We start from the raw sequence: 20,724 nt of genomic DNA, 5'->3' as shown, positions 1-20,724 counted from the left end.
GTGTTCTACTACCCCGAGGGGACAGCAAGCATCAAAATCAAGCTCAGATGAGGATGTTGTCCTTCCTCTTAAACCCGTCAGACCATCAGTACAGCGGAAGTTTTTCGCTCAGCTAAAAGCATACGCCAAAAAGTACTGTCCACCCTCGTTCCTTATTTGTCTACCTTTCCCATATGTCTATATTAGACAAATTCTAAATATGGACATGATCATATTTTGCAGAGAGTACAATATTGATGGTATCAATGTCAAGCGCAGTTTCTTCAAAGAGTTATACACGCCAAAACACTGGGTGGATACACCTGTAAGTTACTTCCGACCTTTCAAAGAGTTTGGGATCATTTATATTTATATTAGTAATGGAGAAATAAGTGATTATTACAGCACATGGAAGCAATGCTCAGCCTTATCTGGAGGCGTGACGGGGATAAGTTTCGGGAGTCCAGAGTAGCTGTCCTTGACACATGGATCTCCAGCATGTTAACCACTGACTTAAGGCGTTACCAGAATTGCAAACATAAGGATATCTTCGCCTGGAGCAGCATTATTAAAAATTATGTTAGAGGGGATGTCCATAACCGATCGGACAGACTGGCATGGTACACTGACGTGGATACAGTCTACGTACCTATGAATTGGGGGAAACGCCACTGGGTCGCAGTAGCTATTAACCTGAAAAAGTCCCATGTCTATGTCCTTGATCCGTTAATTGTCAACAATGGTCCGAAGAAGGTCCCTCGCCTTATGAAGCCTTTCATGGATTTGCTCCCAGTCATTGTCAAGACTTTGGTCGACCAAGAGACGACGGACATCCCTCTACCACACGTCTTTAGTATGTCGAGGTTAGAGAATGTTTACCAGAATGAAAGGACCGGCGACTGTAGTCCTCTCACCTGTAAGTTCATCGAGCTACATGCCCAAGGAGTACTGCCGGATCCGGATTCCCTTACCGAAGAACTGGTGGACCAAATTCGGATGTCTTACGCTGTAGATGTCTACCAGGAGTTTGTTGTCTCCTTATAAGACAACAAATCTTTTGTTTCCTTTCCTAATGATAATATCTATTACCTTTCCCTACCTTTTGTACTATTCGTACTTCATTGTCCTTTTGTTACTTATTTTAATTAGGACCCGGATATTTATGTGAACAAGTAGGTGGAAACCCAATGTAGGCGTGTCTCTTTCTTTATGTTCACGTGGGGGTGATACCTATTTTATCTCTTCTCTATGCTTTCTACAGTTGCGGCACATCACTGAAGTGTTTGTTGCGTGTTCACAGTTTAACATCTGACAGTCCCTTTTTAATATTTAAAAATCAAACGAATATTATTTTGTCCAATATACCCTTAATAATTGTCATTAAAAGGGGAACATCTCCCTTCTATACCACCATGACCCTTTTACGAATTCTTTCGCCTTCTTTTCTTGAAACTCACCAAAATTGATTAGAAAAAAATGGGTCAGTATAGTTATTCTCAACCTTCATCTTCTTCCGAGTCATCTAATGGGTTTCAGTTTCAACCCTCGGCTATTCGGTCTCCTCCATCTCCTTCATCTGCTTCGTCTATTCGGTCTCGAAGTTATGGAGATCCTACCTATGGCATACCTAAGAAGTGCATTTGTGGTAGTCATCTTAAAACGGGAACTAGAACCGAGGAACCAGGCATTGGACGTATTGTCTATGAATGCAAAAGGAGTGGTGTAAGTTTTTAACTTTTTCAAATATTATACTTGAGATCTCCATCTCTCACTCTTAATTTTGTCCATTCCCACTTTATGAACCCTAATCCAACTTCTTCTTCTCGCAAGACTGGTGGACATCATTACAGCAAGTGGTGGGACAAGGCTATTATGGAGGAGATACACGACATCAAGGCAAGCTTCTCGGAGATAGATGACCGTATGCTGCGGTTCATAACTTACATAGATGAGGGTGAAAGATGTGACCCTCGCTCAGTCCTGACTCGTGTCAAGGCTAATGCCGAACAGATTGACATCCTCCAGGAGATGGTAGCAGAGTTAAGTGCTGGGTACATGGACTTCAGGTCTCATGTTCAGTGATTCCCACCTCCTACCACACACCCAAAACGCAACCGGCCAACATATGCTTTTGTCTTCTACACTTTCATTTATGTCCTTGTCCTTTCCCTCGCAGTTTAGTTTTCCATTAACAAATTTGGAAACTGAGTATCTCTGGCGAATATGTCCATCCAATGCGGTGGACATGAAACTATGTCTTTTGTTGTCTCCCCCGACTATGTCTATCCTTTTGTTTTACTCGCAATATTGTATTGCTGAGCGGTTTTAGTACTCGAGGGACATGTATTCGAGTTTTTAATTGTCTATTTGTAATCTGGTTGCAACTAATGTAGGTGTTTAGCTCTTTTATCTGTGGGATTTTTACACAAGTTAATGGTGGTAGACATTCTAATCCAATAGACATTCTATGCCGATAGACACAAAAAAACGAGACAAAGTCACTTAGGAATAAAACCGACTAACTTACAATACCAATAGACATAATAAACCCGATAGACATTACAATAATTTTCCGATGGAAGACATAAATTCAAAAGATATTACTAACGATAGACATCATAAAGACATTACAATACCGATAGACATAATAAACCCGATAGACATTACAAAGTCAATAGACATTACAATATAATTCCGATGGAAGACATAAAACCAAAAGACATTACTAACGATAGACATAATAAANAGTTTTTAATTGTCTATTTGTAATCTGGTTGCAACTAATGTAGGTGTTTAGCTCTTTTATCTGTGGGATTTTTACACAAGTTAATGGTGGTAGACATTCTAATCCAATAGACATTCTATGCCGATAGACACAAAAAAACGAGACAAAGTCACTTAGGAATAAAACCGACTAACTTACAATACCAATAGACATAATAAACCCGATAGACATTACAATAATTTTCCGATGGAAGACATAAATTCAAAAGATATTACTAACGATAGACATCATAAAGACATTACAATACCGATAGACATAATAAACCCGATAGACATTACAAAGTCAATAGACATTACAATATAATTCCGATGGAAGACATAAAACCAAAATACATTACTAACGATAGACATAATAAAGACATTACAAATGGAATAGCAATTAATAGTTCGACTTGTCTACCGAGGCTAAAAGTAGACATAATACAACCGATAGACAATAACAAACAGACCCTTCCAACCTAAGATACAAAAAGGAGTAATGCCAGCTTACATTCATAGAAGCCCACCTGCAAAATAGTTGAGTAGCCTCTGTTGAACAATCAACAATGTTTCAGTCTCTAAAAGGTAATACCCATCCCAAACACAAACACGAGATACCATCTACAAAAAACATCCCTACTTTGGAACCTTTCCTTCAAATCAACTGCGAGCAGGTTTTCCTATTTTGTCCCACTCCAAAACATCTTCCACACTTGCTTGGTGTCTTCCTCTTTTTCCTCTATTTACATAAAAAATGTTGTCATTAGATCACTTAAAAAAAAAACACAGACAAAGTTATCACTCATCAGAAACTTACTTTATGTTTTTCACCTTGTGACGATATCCTTTTCTTCTTCGGCCTCCCACCACTGCGTTTTGTTCGAGGTTGATCAACAGCCTCTTCAGTTACAGCCTCTGGAATATCACTATCCCTTTCTTTTGGTACTGGCATAATTATTTGTGAATATTTTTTCCTCCACGGCTCAACAAAGTAGAATTCCCCAGTGAGGCTGTAAATATCAATTTGCAGCACTCCTCTCGCAGCTAAAGCGTGACAACAAGACACCTTTAATACATCAAAGACACGACAAGTGCAAGTTTTATTCTGCAAGTCCACCGTGAAAGCAAGGCCGCGTCCATCATTGACTTGGTAAATCCACTCGCTGGCTGATAGCACCCGGCAGTCGACCGCTTTTTCCAGGTGATCAATCAGTATTTCTTCTATTTCCGGGGTGCATCGTGTTTTGGTTTTATTTTTCATTGTCCTCCTACAATAAAACCACCTCATCAACATAGCTCGTATGAACTCCACCATCGATACAATCGGGTAATCAACAGTAGTTTGCATTACTGCATTCAGCGACTCAGAAATGTTGCTACTCATTATATTGTAACGATCTCCGGGGAAGTGAGAAAGTGTCCAGTGTGGTAGTCCAATTTCTGTGAGATACGTAGCACACGCAGGTCTACGATTCTCTATTTCTCTCCACCAGTAACGGAAATCGCCAACTGTATATGCCCTTGAAGCTTTAGAAACAACTGTAGCCAAACCTTCACAATGAAAGTTGTGCTTCACATTTCTAAATAAATGAACAGAACATGCCCCATGCTGCGCCAAAGGATACACTCTACGTAGGCCTGCATATATTGATGCATGTCTGTCAGAGACAAAGACTAAGCCTTCTTCATCTAGTACAAATTTTTTCAGATTTTCAAAGAACCAAACCCATCCTCCTTCATTTTCCCCATCAACAACTCCAAATGCCAAGGGGAAAATTTGCATATTTCCATCTTGTCCACTCGCTGCAACCAAGCAACCTTTATACTTCCCTTTCATTGCAGTGCCATCAATTACAACCACTTTCCTCAAATATTGATAACCAGCTACGCAAGCACCGAAAGCAAAAAACAGGTACTTGAACAATGCGTTCCCTTTTTTGTCCACCGTATTGTGCATTGCAGTCAACGTCCCTGGGTTCGTTGACTTCAGTAGGTGCAAGTATGTCGATAGAAACCGATAATTGTCTTCTTCATTCCCTCTGGCTTGCTCCATGGCCAGCTCTTTCGCATTCCAAGCCTTCGTATACGAAATTGTCACGTGTAATTCAGACAAAACAATATCAGGGAGCTCGCATGCTCTTGGTCCTTTCTTGCCATTTGCGAATTTGGCCTTTAGCAAATCTGCCAATATTTTAGCAGTTGCTTTCTCTCCATATCTCGACCTTGCCCCGACATCACAACTGTGCTTCAATGTCAATGTCTTTATTTCCAAGTTAGACGAATTGGCATGGGTTGTTGCATACACTCTCCAGCCACAGTTCTTGTCTACGCAATTCGCTATAACTCTGCCTGGATCAGACTTACTTATCCGGAAACTAAACAGCCTTGTCATCGCATATAGGGACAGCATTTTATGCATCTCCTTTTTGTTTGCAAATATTCGCCCCACATAAAGACCGTCGCTCGCCATTTTAAGATCCATATTCCTTTCTTCCTCTGGGGCTCCTCTCATATTGTCATGCACTGGAGGAGCATCATTCAGTAGATGAGGATCGTCTTCCCTTATTATTGCTCTATTACTCCGTAAATAGTCCATCTCCATGATCCTCCGTTCACTAACGCCCAACCCAGAGTCCATCTCCTCCAAGCCACTGCCGATAAATTCAGAAGGTTGCCCTACAGCATTGTCACGCACTGGTGGTGCATCATCCATCCCTGTAGTAACACCACGTAAAATGTCCTCAAAAGGCAATGGTGGTCCGTAATCTATCACCGCTGGATTGTGTGGCACTATTTCCATCCCGGTAGTATGAATCACATCATTACGTTTAACGCCCTCGTTCGGCAACTCCTCATCTAGCTCTATTCCTAACCTAAAACCAATGGGATCCATTGTCCTCTCCACCCTACCCTTGTAAGGATCCCATTCTGGCGGATATTCTTTGTTAATCCGTTCTGACCACTCGTCAAAATCATAGTCTTCCGAGTCTTCGATACATGGCAATTCTTCGAAGGTACCCGATGGACCACTTCCCGCTCCGTATCCTTTCTCGACTGCAACGACTTTTCTCTTCCCATGCTTATCACCTGCTTCTGATTCCTTGTGCCCCATCTCCGCATGATGGCTATCTTCAAAATTTTTCAGACATTCTAACAACAATTCATCGGGGACTTCTCCGCGAGATGGACATACACTGTTTTCAAAGGCTGGGGTAGACAACCCATTAGCATCTCCATTATGTCCACAGTCAGTAGACAAAAAAAGATCTCCAGCAGATGCCATATCGTCTTGTCCATCTGGTTCTACCAACATTCCAGTCGTGTTTATCTTCGGACCGGTGGACAAAATATTATGTCCTCCCTCGTCGGTCTCGTTCTTCTTCAGGGAAACATACAAATACAGTCCACCACACTCTTCATTCTTCACTTTACACTGTTGAAACTCAACATCACTGTCTACTGAAACTGGAGGCATCTTACCTTGTGTAAAGACAATTGTGTCTCCTGGGTGCCAAAAGCTTAACTCAATGTTGCTTTCCTCTTCTTCGACACCCAAAACCTCTGCAATCTTGGCCTTGATCCCCGCAAACGTTGTATCTTTCTCGATAGACAAATATCTTGCCATTTGTCCATGACGGACAGAAAACTTCCACACACCAATGTCTGAACATGTCCACTCACCCAGCAGGAGACACACTCTCTCGTACATCTGCATCATTAATGGAAAGAGAATCATGTTTTAACACAATCAATGCAAGTTAATTTGCAGTTGGCCAGATTTAATGCAAGAACACCATTTTAGGATAACCGACCATATTAAATGCAAGAAGGTTACATACCGACACTTTTCCGACAACCAATTCCACCTTCTTTCACCTACCCTCTTCTTCAGATCTGTTTGAGATTAGGAAAGTGGAAAGCTTAGTTTTAGAAAGAGAAAGGCAGCATTAACTACAGAAAACTCCTTTTACTACAATATAATCTCGTAAAATTTCTGTCCATCTTGCAATTAATGCAGGTCTTTTCATCATTAATGTCGCCGATTTTGAATTCCCCCGCCACTACTTTTCCTCAATTTTACGAGATTTAACGAGAGGATAAAATGGTCTTTTCGTCCTCTCCTTACTCCACAATAATGGCATTTTAGAAGAGAAAATAAGAAAATGGCATTTAGGAGAAATTTTTGAATGAAAGTGGCATAATTGACCAAAATCCCATCATTTAAATCCAAATTTTTTGAAAATTACTACTACAACTTGTAGGTATATGAAGAGTTTCTAAAAATTTAGAAACGAAATTACATGATTTATGAACTCTTATTAAATTTGTAGTCTCTAAAAACTGAAAGTTTGTGATATGTGTAAGGCAGAACAACAACAACACGGCATTTGTTGTTATGCTGGTGAAAACCACGACCTCTTGTTGAATAGTTTCCTCTACCTCTGTATCCACCACGTCCACCTCTGTTGTTGTTGTTCGAACCCCCACCTCTATCATAGTGTTGTTGTTTCTCAGCTTGGAACGCAAGGTGTGGCACGACAGCAGGAACTGATGAGTAAGCCTTTAGTTTGTCATCAAAGACAATGACTTTGAAGACAACATCTTCATAACAGGGAGGAGGAATCGAATCCATAGAGTGTTCAATCACAATGGCTACAGTTTCGTATTCTTTACCAAGACCAAAGAGTAAGCCATGGATTTTCTCAAGATCACTCATTGGGAAGCCTATTGAGTCAAGCTGGTCAAACACTTGTTTGAGTTCACTAAGATAATCCTCCATAAATCTACCAGACTTAAGACAGGCACGTAACTTGTTCTGCAGTTCAAACTTTCTAGAGGTAGACACCCTATTAAACTTCTTAGCAAGAGCAGACCATACCTCTTGAGCAGACTGCAGACCATAAACAACTCTAATGGCTGCTTCAGAGAGAGATCCCAATATCCAAGCTATGACCAGTTGGTCATTGCGAATCCATTTCGAAAACTCCGGGTTGGGTTCTTCTGTAACACCGTCGGTACTAGTAACCGATCTTGTTGACGCTGGACGAGGTATCGACCTATTAACGTAACCAAGCAGCATTTGAGGAGACAAGAAGGACTCGAACTGAGTTTTCCATTGGAGGTAGTTGGACTCTGTTAGCTTCAGAGTCACCACTTGAGAGATAGAAAGAGGAGATGAGGAAAACGAATCTTCAGGAGCCATGACCGTATTACCGACGCTCTGATACCATGAAAGCAGAGGGTGATAAACCCTAGTAGGTGAGAGTGAAGCGGCTCAAGATTATAACTTTATTGCTTAAGAAACTTGTTACATCACATTGCCTTATATATATGACAAGCTCTAGGTTTTACAAGACTGATTGTCCCCAACACATGTCATCATCTGCAGAGAGTTGTTGATCCAAGGGGAGCATATCTGTTGTGTATTTGGATCGTTGTGTGAGCTGGCTTGACTGTACGAACTGACTCACATGGTGACAAGGAGAGTGCTCTGTTACCGTTGGGAAAGTTTTCAATACTCAAAATCTTGATGGGCCTAATGTTGTCCAAGCCCACTTTCTTCTGCTGGACCGAAACAACAAATGTCGTGTTGTTGTTGTTCTGCCTTACAATATGTTCAGATATCTTTTCAAAAAGGTATGGTAACGATGGAAGTAAATTTGTTTGTGTATGGTTCAATTAAGTTTCTCTTGTTTTAACTGGACATCGAAATTAGTGATTGGTTTTTAGACGCATAATTTGATTATAGTAGAATTCTAATCGACAGAGAGTGAGCTCAGTTTTGTTATGAGATTTCTAATCACCACAGACGCACCTATTACTCTTATATATCGTTATTTATTCTAGAGAGGCATTGACACTATATAAATTATGATTATAAGGGTACGTACGTAACATATGTGAAAAGTGTTATCTTAGAATTTGACACATTTATACTGAAACTATTTTACATTCTTTATTTTCAAATGTCAAAGTTTTACACTCCCATAAGTCACAACTACATAACAGTTTTTTCAGGACAATAAAACAATTTTAAATAGTAATCTTCAAATGTATCCTTAGATTACAGAACAATTTGTAGATACATTGCTTTAGAAGTTAGAAGCTTTTCTTCCTCTCCATATCTCCAGTTTCATCCATTTTCACAGGCTCAATCTTAGCCAGCATTCGAGCAGCTAAAGGAATACCACAAGACTTATCCATAAGCTCTTGTTTGAATCTTCCCGGATACCTCGGTTTCACTTCTATCTTCAATGCTGCTTTTACTGCATCTTTGTACATCTCCCACACGCTCTCTGCATCAGATCTCGGAAACAAATGCTGCAGATTCTCTTCTTCTCCAACTATCTCCTTCGCCAATCTCTCGTCTCTGCTAGTCATAATAACTCTCCCACCAGACCCTTTAGGAAACCCACAAGAAAGATGTGATTTTTCCTGTTGATTCTTCTCATCATCGAGCCTTTGATCCCACTCGTTGTCTTCCCAAACATCGTCTAACACGATCAGATACTTCTTCCCTAACAGATTTGAGTAAAGAGCATACAATAATCGAGATAGCTCCTTCTCTTTAACTGTCTCTTCCTCTGTTTCCCCAGCTTCATCTTTGATTCTCTTCTCTTCTTCTGCTTCTGTTTTGATGTGTTCTAACATCTCATCTTCAACTCCAAGTGATCTCAAGATCCTCGTCACAACATCTATCTTGGGATCTTCTTCTTCTTTTGTTTCTTTGCTGTACATAGACACCCATATCCTCGGGGAATAAGCTTGTTTCACTTCTTCGTTGTTGAACACATCCTGACACAACGTCGTCTTCCCAACTCCGTATTTCCCCACAATCGCTAGAGTTTTGAACTCTTTGGATTCCTTTTGCTTCAGCAAGAAGTTCTTCAAGAACAAGGTCTCGTTTACGAAGCCATAAATTTTGTGATCCGGAAGCTCAGAGCTTGTCTCCACGCGGTTCGCCTTAGGCCGCCTTTTTTTAATGGTGGTGCTGCTGCTACTGTTGCGAGTTGGTGATGAATCGCCATCTATGGACAGGTTTCCATGCTTAGAGAAAGATCCACTCTGATTTCTAGACAACCATTTCGCATATTCTGTATCAAAAGATAACTTGATTGTGTCGAGCTTCTCATCAATTTCAGATGTAGACTTCTTAGCTTGATCCATAGGCTCGTCCTGTGATCTGAGAAAAGAAAAACTAAAATGGGAGGAATCTCAGGCTTCCAAAGTCTGCAGCTTTCACTTTGGGGTGACACATATATAAGTATACATGTCAAAATTGTATATATTCAGAAGAATTATCTTTGTCTGCAAATTATTTATCTCCAGAAGTAAGGAATAAAGCAAATGGAAAGAACAAAAGAGAAAAGATATTATTTGATTAAGGGCAAAGCATAAACCTGTGGTGTAACATTAACTACACCTCTGGTCTTTTTTTATCCTTTTGTGTAACAACTACTCTGAACTGTCTATGAATGCCACTGTTCAAATCCTTAACCTCTTATACATATCTCCCTGTAACTGTAAGACACAAGGTTCTGATTTATGCTGAATATTTCATAGTCACAATCACATATGCCAATCATAATAACAATCTAGAAGTGTCTGTCTCAGATGCTTAAGATCGTCGTGGTGATTTATTGTCCTCCGAACCTGCAAAGAAAAATGATAAATCTAAATGTTCTTTATACACTTTGTTCTAAATAATATAGGGATTTGTAGTGAATAACAGAAACATTTCCAATTTAGAGATGCATTAGCATGCGACTGAAGAGTGTTGGAGTGCAAGTTAGTTATATCTAACATAGAGGCAAGCAAATGCTCAGACTAGAAGGCCTGATTCCAGCTTCTATTTTGATATACTAAGACTAACTTATCTAATCAATGACAACGAAAACGGATAGAGAAGAATGTTAAGACTAGTTATATGTACCTTTGCGCACATGGAGAAGATGACTCCCAAATTTTCCACAATCATGTGAAATGAACAAAGGAAAACTTTTTATGTCAAACTCATAATCCATGTGAGGCTTCTTGTTAAAACCAGAGCACATCTCGCTAACTTGTCTCTGCAACCCCCCAATTTGAGGCATGAAATCATAGGTTGAGAGATTTTTACCAAACAGCTTGAAAGCGCCCTTTCTAGTTGCTTCCACAGCTAAAGAGAAAATATGAAAAAGGTTCAGGAGACATATTCATTACTAAAATGACAAGTGCATTCGTGTTGCATAAAACCTGAAGTTTAAGAAACTTGAGACATGAAAGATTACTTGGTACTGTGAATACATATATATATATTTGAAGAAATGCGTGTGTGCGAGAAAGAGAGTAGGTAGTATATACAGTTATAAGGAGCAGCAAGAAGAAGATTTGTGGGGAGACCAATGCCAAGACCAGCAAGTGTAATGCCAACACTAAAACCAACACCACAGCCTGCACCTACATAGCCAATGACCTCAGGGCCAAAACCAGGTCCCCATCCGACGCCACAACCAATCCCAATCCCCATACCCCAAAAAGCTCCATAAGTAGGATGAACAGGATTCCATTTCTCATATCTCCTAAATATACCTTTAATGATCATCAAGACCTGAAAAACGTAATTAAAGATTTGAAAAAACAGAATCTTTCAATACCCACTGAAATTAAAACAAATCCAAATGCACACTGAATTTAGAAGCTGAACCAATTTGGATATTCAACATTATCACCATCATCACCAACAAAAAGATAAAGCTCCAATTTTTCCAACCTATTCTCTCAAAAGCCGCATAAAAATTCGAAATCTTGTCAGGATGAGGAACCATCCAACTAAGTAGTAATCAATAAACCAATTCCAGCTGAAACCTAGGGAAAAAATCTTGGATAAACCAAAGAAACAGAACAATACCTACAAAAAGAACAAAACTTGTAAATTTGTACCATTAATTAAAATGGATTTGCTATTTCAATTCGATCCCCCAAGTGCAAACAAACACTCTTCGTTCGATTTCTTTTTTCCCCAGACGAACACTATGTATGAAGTATGAAGTATGAACCACTCATCGTTCCAGATTAAAAAAAAAAATAAGAACCGGACCGGACAGACATAACCGGTATAATATGAACTCGGTTTACTAAACCAAAGTACGGCAGCATATAATCGATCTCACTACTGTATATTGTAATCCTTCGCCGGCGTTCGATGTGTGAGTTCTCTCGGAGTCCGGCGTTCTAAACCCTAAAAGTTGTTCAGATTCGTCACCACCATTTATACTCGAATCTGGAAGGCTGGAACCAAGTTCGCGAAATCTCAAAGAAAGTGGTAGCACACGATACTGTCTGGTGATAGTGACGATTCAGGTTAAGCCCTAAAACAATTCATGACTAATCGGATGTTCAATTCGGATTCTTTGGTTTGAATTAGAGCTACAAAGGTTAGCAAAAGCTACTTCGGATCCTCTGTCTGTTTTGAATATGGAGCAGGAGCACGAAAAATGCGTAGCCACTAGCCAGTAAAGGAATTGTTTACGAGAAAATTAGGGATTAGAAGAACTGAGAAGAGTTCTAGAAGTTGGTTTGTGATTAGTGGACAACAGCCAAAAGATGTTCAAGACAAAAGACGAGAAAAACAATATGTAACACAAGGGAGGCAAGAGGTGGTTTTGGTAAGAATCAGTGTGGCGATAGGTTCTTCCTTGGTTGTCATGGATTGCTCGATCCGTGTCCAGAATGNAGCTCCAATTTTTCCAACCTATTCTCTCAAAAGCCGCATAAAAATTCGAAATCTTGTCAGGATGAGGAACCATCCAACTAAGTAGTAATCAATAAACCAATTCCAGCTGAAACCTAGGGAAAAAATCTTGGATAAACCAAAGAAACAGAACAATACCTACAAAAAGAACAAAACTTGTAAATTTGTACCATTAATTAAAATGGATTTGCTATTTCAATTCGATCCCCCAAGTGCAAACAAACACTCTTCGTTCGATTTCTTTTTTCCCCAGACGAACACTATGTATGAAGTATGAAGTATGAACCACTCATCGTTCCAGATTAAAAAAAAAAATAAGAACCGGACCGGACAGACATAACCGGTATAATATGAACTCGGTTTACTAAACCAAAGTACGGCAGCATATAATCGATCTCACTACTGTATATTGTAATCCTTCGCCGGCGTTCGATGTGTGAGTTCTCTCGGAGTCCGGCGTTCTAAACCCTAAAAGTTGTTCAGATTCGTCACCACCATTTATACTCGAATCTGGAAGGCTGGAACCAAGTTCGCGAAATCTCAAAGAAAGTGGTAGCACACGATACTGTCTGGTGATAGTGACGATTCAGGTTAAGCCCTAAAACAATTCATGACTAATCGGATGTTCAATTCGGATTCTTTGGTTTGAATTAGAGCTACAAAGGTTAGCAAAAGCTACTTCGGATCCTCTGTCTGTTTTGAATATGGAGCAGGAGCACGAAAAATGCGTAGCCACTAGCCAGTAAAGGAATTGTTTACGAGAAAATTAGGGATTAGAAGAACTGAGAAGAGTTCTAGAAGTTGGTTTGTGATTAGTGGACAACAGCCAAAAGATGTTCAAGACAAAAGACGAGAAAAACAATATGTAACACAAGGGAGGCAAGAGGTGGTTTTGGTAAGAATCAGTGTGGCGATAGGTTCTTCCTTGGTTGTCATGGATTGCTCGATCCGTGTCCAGAATGAGTTGATCAATCCACCATCTTTGTTGAGTTGAAGCTGCATGTTGTTTAGAGTCTCAGTGAGTTGCTGCGTAGCAAAGCATTTCCACCCACATTTTGCTCCACTACTTTCCACATTAGCCTCGTTAATATCTTTTGGTGTTCTCATTTGTTTGCTCGACTTCCTTATAGGAATTCTTAGTTGCTAGTAGCAACTTGCTACACATGCCATCTTTGCATCTATTGTATCCTCAATATGCGTCCTCTGAAAACAGCAGCTTATTCGGCAACTGTTGACATCAGTGAGGGCTGTGTGACTAAGAGGTATATCATGTAGTCTGGAATGGTTTTGCATCTGACATTTCTTGCTGAATTGTCATGCTTCTGTTTGGTGCGAGGCTCAGTTGATCGTAATTCATCTCTTTGGCATAATGGCACTCATCAGGAGTTTCTCGTAAGGATCCTCGATCTGATCTGCATATCTCGCAGCCTCGACCCGGATATATTAATGTCTGGTTATGGAAACTAAGACTATCTATCTCTCGGATGGCAAAAGGAACTGTGTTTGTAATCCGTACGTGTGGTGGTGGATTCTATTAGGTGTTAATTATCTTCAGGGACGAGGAGCCAATCAGGTTGTATTTGGTATGCATGCATATATGTACTAGCTCAGACAATCGCTGAAATATAGTCACCGTCTGACAGAGTTGTTCTTGCTCGTGACATATGCACTTCTGCCACTTCAGTTCCCTGAAACTGAGGAGCCAATTGAGAAATCTGTCAAACCTGGTATCTTTCTTTTCCAACCTCCTCATGCTTAAATTCAAAATGCTTACCATTAATAATAATGCTCTCTTTGTGATTTGAAGAACCGATTGATTTAACAGTATACAGTATACACGAATTCTTTGTATTTATTAAAAAGTTTCAAATTTGAAGTTTTTCTTTGGTAAAAATGACGTTTTTGTGTCGTAGGTATTTGGAAAGTAAATGAAATGTAGAGCTAAAGCAATACAAAGTCAGAAGAATAGAAACTTTAATAAGTTTTTCTCACACAAATGCATGAGTTGTACTCAAATCAACTTGATCTAGAATTAAATATAACACGAGTTACGAGTAGTTGATTTTTTCTTAGAAAAAAAAACGTAAATGCTTTGTCGTTTTTAGCAATTTGTAATATTTTTATAATATTAAAACATATACTAGTATGATGTTTGTCTTCTAGGACTAGAAAAGAAAATATGAAAGTCGTCTATAATGATGTGAAATTCTAGTTGGCAATTTGAGATGTTATTTGTAAAAAAAAAAAAAAAAAAGCAAGCTGGCCACGTTTTGCCGACGGCGACAATATCAAATTTCCCATAAGAAAAGACAAAAAGAAATATCATATCCTCATCCAATATATTAACTGTATCGAAACGCAAAGTCAACTAGATTCGGATCCGCACGTACGTGCAGAATTGATTTCAAAAACTTAGTTTGCTATTAGAATTATTATATTTTATATATGTGTGGGATAATGTCTGTAAACATATTAAAAAATTTTAAAGAATATTAACGTTCATAATCCAGATCCATATCAGTTTAATATTCGATTTGTTTTAAATTCCATTTATACAAAAAGAATGATCATATTTGTATTTATTATATGTAAAGACAACTATAATTAAAAATAATAGTATAAATAAATTATTTTCACCTATGAACATAGTATATAAAATATATAATTTAAATTAATATTTTTGAAAACTGATAATATTTCCATTTTTTTAGATAGTGAATGAATCTAAAATCAGAAAAAAAAAATATAAAGAATATGCTATTTTCAAAATAGTATATTGTGGTTAGATTATATATTACAAATATAATAACTATTTTCATAATTGAAAAAGTCAATATAATCTAAAAATTCTCTTCTTCTTTTTTTGTTTTTTTTTCTATTTGTCGTAATAAGATTAATTAGTATAGTTTAGTTATATCTTTTTTGTACTTGATTCTTGTGTGATCCAACATTTTCCATGGCTAAAACCATGCATAAACACACCCTTATTATTATCTATCTTAAATAAAAAATAGAAATATACCAAACAATTAAATTCTTAATATTTATGTGTATCACATTCACATGAGTTAGATTCCGAGTCCAAAATATCGAGGCAAAGTTTTCCATCTTCAATAACAAAACACACAAATTAATAATATACAAAATCACTTTTAAACAAAATCAAAGAGACAAAATTACATCATTTAACATTCCGCTCATGAAAATATTAACATTTTGAAATGTTTAGTTGTTTGTACTAATTCATATCACCAGCAATCCAAATAATCGATGGCACCTTTTGGCTCGGATGGTTGACATCCAATCTCTGCAATAATTCTCTTTCCCTTGCACAATCAAACATCAATATGTTGCGACCTGCCCAAATCTTCCCTGCAATAACATCCCCCTACATCAAAGTATAAACTGTATCCTGGTTTTTTCTTTGGTTTAATAGACAATTCAACCAAGAATTTTAAAATTCAGGAAAGTACAAAAATTATCATTTAGCTCGATGAGTCGGTTTGAGGATCCATTTTCTATCAACAACTCTTCCAGATCTTCTATATATCATGATTAATATTTTTGATGATTTAATAAGAGCTCGATTTTTAAGTTTTTCCATTCAAAAGGTGTGTTAGGTAAAATAAAGATCAACTCACCATAATATAAAATCCACCAAAAAAAATAAGAAAAATTAAGAATTAATAGATTAAAGTACCATTGGTTTGAAGAGATAGTGACACACAAGTGGAGAAACAACCGTCTCATGCTCCATTTGAACGCTGAAATCAGCATAAAAACTCAAATTAGATTCTACTACAATTAGCAAAAAGAACAAAAAAAATATGTGCTATCAAAATTGAAACAAAAAAATATGTATATATTCAAGGCTTAAACACAAATACTACGTTATATATATAGGAAAATGGTATGGGAAAAAGTTAGATATCTGTTTGAAATTTTTCATTTATTGTTAAGATATTTTTTGCCATAAATATTGCATAAATTTCCTAATTGTTCGTTGATGGTTTCCACAAATTTCGTCATCATATATTTACCCATATTTTGTTTTAATATTTGTTACATGACTAAAAGAATATCTTTAATTTATAAGTATAACAACAAATCTTATTAAAATTTTCAGGATATCGGAAATATAATATCAATTATTAATTCTTTAAATTATCTACAATTAATTTCAAACCACAGTCGATAAAAATTTATTACAGATTTTAATTTCAACTTTTAATCGTTATTTATTTTTATTAAACTTAATATTTTTAAAATTAGAATTTACACAAAAATAGGATTTTGTAGATCCGTTATTTAACTAAACATTAAAATATTTTCATAAGTTTTAAAATAATAGTTTACGGATATGTATATATTGCCTGTAATTTAAATATATTTTTGTAGTACTTTCTTATTAATCGACTTGAAATCAATATTGAAGAGCATATTCCTTTTAAAGATATTTCATTAGTTTTTTTCTTGTTTATAATTATTTTTTTATTTCCATAAAATATTATAATTTTTTTGAACAAATTTGAAAATCTAACGTCATCTATTTCCATTTTTAATAAACCAATATTTGTTTCCTTAAATTAACCACGTAATTTATGATAACAAATTAGATTTGACCAATTCTTACCCAATCAAATAGTTATCATTATATTAAAAATAAATTTTTGTTTCCAGAAGTATCTCAAAATATATTACGAAATTAAATATGTTTACATATATATTTTTTCAAATTGAAGAGTCTGATTCTTATGGTAATAAATTTAAATGATTGTATATGTTTGGATACGGATTTAGAACCCATCCTCTTAGTCACATTATTCACAATCCGAATAGGAATATACTGGGCCAATCCGAGATCCACATATTTTCATGTAATGATATCTTAATCTATGTTTAATTATTAAAAGTGCTTTCCTTTTAATAGTATAGATTCGCTTAAACAAAGTGATACTAGTATAGAAAGTACTTGTTCGATTTCGTTTTTAACTTTTTTATAATGAACTTTGCAACGGCTAATCGAACCACTTTGAGAAAATTGGAAAGAGTTGTTGTCAACTATTCAAACTGCGTACACATATTACCATGAGTTTCTTTCGTACTCTGTTTTACTTTTTAGTTTTTTTTACTCGTATTGTATGGTGCTGACTGCTGAGAATTATTTTCGAGTAAATCACTTATCATAAAACCACTATATTTTATATGAAACACGCTTAGCTATACAAATTCATTGTTCCTTAACAAATCCGATTATTCAACACAATACGGAGATCTACTGTCTTTCAATCCGAAAACACCCACACCCCAAAATTAAAGCATAGAAAACAACACAATTATAAAATACTTCAAATTCTCTCACAAATATAGATACCAAATCAATTAATTTACCGAACATTCTATCAGGTTGCTCCGGTTAGATTAGATTGCTCCCGTACACCGTTGGACCTGTCTGTGTTCGAGCACATCATTGGTCGTCTTGGTCGGATCTCCAGATTCCATTTCCATCGCAGGGAGTGAGACTAATTTTTGGACAGTCATACTTCTCAAGAAAGGTCAGATTTGGGAAGTAGAGTTTTTTCAGCTCAATCCACCCGATCCTTAGCCTTGGGAGTGACGTGAGACGTAATGTTTCAACAGAACATTCTGTTGCCTTCTCCGGCAAGGCACCAAAACCCTTGAGCAATCTTCCTCCTCCAATATGAAGCTTTTTCAGGTGAAGCAGTTTGTGGGGATGAATCCAAGTAGGAAGCTGTTCGTGCGGAAACCGCTGCAGACTCAGCTTTTTTAACTGATCAGGAAGACTCTCAATCTTTTTGAAATCATCAGGCTTCCCAGCACGGACTGTGTTTAGATTCTTCCTCCATGTCACCTTCAAACTTGTCAATGCTTTGAGCTTTACAAGATCCTCCATCAATTGGTGCACACCGAGATCATCCCTGTGTATTTCAATGCTGAGCTTTCTTAGCTTCTTCAACCTCTTCAGCAATCTCAGTGTGCACGCAACACCCTCATAGGCGGTGTCGCTAACCACAAACCCCTTGAGAACCTCTAAATTGTTCAGTGCAGCCAACCTCATGGGAATATGTTCCAACATATAGCATCCAGTCATATCCAAGTAGACCAAACTGTGGAGTGACTCTATCTTTTCTGGAAGTTGCGTTAGGTCAGAGCACTCCCTGAGGTCCAAGACGATCAGCTTGTGTAGCTTACAAACTGAACGGTTGAGCTTTCTAATTGTTGAGATCCCTTGAAAACTTAGGAGTCTCAGGTGGGGCATAAAATTCAAAGATGTCATAATCTCAGGATTCGGTACCTCGATGTTTCGCTTCTGAGTTCTTTCCCATCTCCCCAGATAGAAGACGTGGAGTGACTTGAACACAGGCTTTTGTAGCATTTTGGGTAGAAGCTCCGAGAACCATTTGAATGCGAATTCTGGATATCTCTCGGAAACGTTTAATACAGTTTCTATTCGATCTGCTGATTCCATTTTCCTAGCTTTGGCCTCTGGCTGGGCTGATGACCCCTCCACAAGGCAGACCTTTCCCATCTCTGATTGTTTCATGCGTGGCTTAGACCCTTTACGATAGATATCAAAAAGTCCAATCTCCTTTGAGAGATGAATAACTGAAGAATGCACAAAAGGGTTCATCTTATAGCTGCTTGGAGCCACTTTGCGCCTCTCTTCCACTGGTTCAACCAACTTTTTGTCAGTGAATACTTGAAGAGCTTCTCTCACAGATTCTTCAGCTCCTTCAACAGGAATAAACCCTTCTCCTATCCACCAATACATCAACATCGTTCTATGAACTTCTCTGTTCTCCGGGAAGACAGCGAAACTCAAAAGGCACATTTTATTTTCAATCGCAAGCTCCATAAATTCCTTTTCCACTTGTCTAAAAGCCTTCAACTTGGTGAGAGCTTCTGCATTTTCGTGGAGGCCTGGAAGGTGGATAATGCGGTTGCCATTATTATCTCCGAAGTTTTCCGGAGAATGAGAATATAATGACAATGCTTTCAGCTGTCTTGTCGGCTTGTCAGGCAACTGTGGAACTTTGGCCACTAAATCAGACACCTTCGTGGTGATGCCACGTAAACCTAATCTCACCTCGTTGCTCAATCGAGGAAAAGGCGTGGAGGACTTCACTTGCTTAAGAATTGCCTTAAGAGGACGAAGATGTTCAGAGACCTCTTCATGGACTTCTTCACGAAGTTTCTGCAGCCTTATCAGCTTACGTTCGAGCAGTCCAAGATGATGTTGTAGCATCGGAATCAACTGTTCCTCCCCACGAGATGAAACTATTCGGATAGTAGTCTCAGACCCTTCTTCGTTGTTGCTTCTAGGTAAACGATGTTCCAATTTATCAGACGCATGTTTGTGCAACTCATTCACGAGGCCCAACATTAATTGGACAGTTTCCTTTGGATCATGTTTTGGAGGAGACGACAGATGTGGATTGTTCTGGGAAGCCATCAAACCCCTTTTCTTCACCAGCTCTCAAAGCAAAACACACTGAATCGATCCTGCCTCCAAATCTTGAAAACAGCCTAATTGAAAAGACGAAAATAGATAGATCGATGATTTGGAATCTGCAGAAACCATGTAAGAAAAATAATAATGCAATAATACCTTTGCCTCTTGTAGCTCCAGAGAGAGAGATAGAGACCTTGAATAAGCGTACGCAACTCCTTTAATTGTTTACATATCTTCAATGACCAAATAATGAAAAAAAAGTCATTCTTTATATATAAAATAGGGGACTGCGGAGGAGAGAGAAGCAAAATGCGATGGTTGACTTCACACGATTAGATCAAACCACTAAACCCATTTCCCTGCAGGTAAATCTGATCTTGACAAGATTTTAGGGCGGAGATTCCTTAAGCTCAGCTCAACAGTTTCTGTGAGTGTATGAGTATGACTCACATCAGGCAATGAGTCAGTTGAACGCTCCCACATTTAAAATGGCTGATAAAACTTTTTTTTATTATATGGTTGAAATTTTGCTAACACATGTTATTGAGGATTAATGATAACTGTTGGCCCTCGTTGTATGACCAAATTATTTATTCAGTTCACTTCACTATGCGTGTGTGGTCATTGAACTAATGACCAGACATTTGTTTTCTGAGATCCCACTTTTGTATACTGTCGATGAATGTTCTGTTTTTTTTTTTTTTTTTTTTTTTTTTTTTTTTTTTTTTTTTTTTTTTTTTTTTTTTTTTTTTTTTTTTTTTTTTTTTTTTTTTTT

The 20,724-nt window shown here is 37.7% G+C and overlaps 3 protein-coding genes across 9 annotated transcripts; all 3 read right to left on the bottom strand.

Annotated features, from left to right (window-relative positions):
• Positions 8,642-10,003, bottom strand: LOC104731664 (probable disease resistance protein At4g19060). The gene has a single exon (XM_010451114.2). It carries the CDS (start codon positions 9,907-9,909, stop codon positions 8,842-8,844), a length of 1,068 nt encoding a protein of 355 aa, XP_010449416.1. The 5' UTR covers positions 9,910-10,003; the 3' UTR covers positions 8,642-8,841.
• On the bottom strand, positions 10,095-12,743 carry LOC104731661 (cadmium-induced protein AS8). Of its 7 annotated transcripts, XM_010451110.2 has the most exons (6): positions 12,646-12,725; positions 12,476-12,570; positions 11,429-11,494; positions 11,086-11,332; positions 10,676-10,900; positions 10,095-10,395 (listed from the first exon to the last, which is right to left on the bottom strand). In XM_010451110.2, the coding sequence occupies exons 4-6, from the start codon at positions 11,324-11,326 to the stop codon at positions 10,361-10,363; spliced, it is 501 nt and encodes a 166-aa protein (XP_010449412.1). In that variant the 5' UTR covers positions 11,327-11,332; positions 11,429-11,494; positions 12,476-12,570; positions 12,646-12,725; the 3' UTR covers positions 10,095-10,360. The 7 variants fall into 7 exon arrangements, with proteins under 7 accessions (XP_010449412.1, XP_010449407.1, XP_010449409.1 ...); XM_010451105.2 differs by lacking the exon at positions 12,646-12,725 and having other exon boundaries at positions 12,476-12,607; XM_010451107.2 differs by lacking the exons at positions 11,429-11,494; positions 12,476-12,570; positions 12,646-12,725 and adding exons at positions 11,495-11,589; positions 11,665-11,769.
• Positions 17,656-20,430, bottom strand: LOC104731662 (disease resistance RPP13-like protein 4). The gene is made up of 2 exons (XM_010451112.2): positions 20,106-20,430; positions 17,656-20,023 (listed from the first exon to the last, which is right to left on the bottom strand). The coding sequence occupies exon 2, from the start codon at positions 19,947-19,949 to the stop codon at positions 17,943-17,945; it is 2,007 nt and encodes a 668-aa protein (XP_010449414.1). The 5' UTR covers positions 19,950-20,023; positions 20,106-20,430; the 3' UTR covers positions 17,656-17,942.

This window comes from Camelina sativa, chromosome 12 (genome assembly GCF_000633955.1).
Source record: "Camelina sativa cultivar DH55 chromosome 12, Cs, whole genome shotgun sequence".
In the NCBI taxonomy this organism is placed as follows: Eukaryota; Viridiplantae; Streptophyta; class Magnoliopsida; order Brassicales; family Brassicaceae; genus Camelina; species Camelina sativa.
This window is presented reverse-complemented; position numbering and strand designations above follow the sequence as displayed.

What these genes read in the sequence shown, in the direction of transcription:
- LOC104731662 (XM_010451112.2), bottom strand. Translation starts at nt 19,949, where the DNA reads ATGGCTTCCCAGAACAATCCACATCTGTCGTCTCCTCCAAAACATGAT.
- LOC104731664 (XM_010451114.2), bottom strand. Translation starts at nt 9,909, where the DNA reads ATGGATCAAGCTAAGAAGTCTACATCTGAAATTGATGAGAAGCTCGAC.
- LOC104731661 (XM_010451104.2), bottom strand. An exon ending in TCTTGCTGCTCCTTATAACT is followed by an intron (nt 10,901 to 11,085) that starts GTATATACTACC and finishes TTTTCTCTTTAG; the next exon opens with CTGTGGAAGCAACTAGAAAG. An exon ending in TCTTCTCCATGTGCGCAAAG is followed by an intron (nt 10,396 to 10,675) that starts GTACATATAACT and finishes TTTTCTTTGCAG; the next exon opens with GTTCGGAGGACAATAAATCA.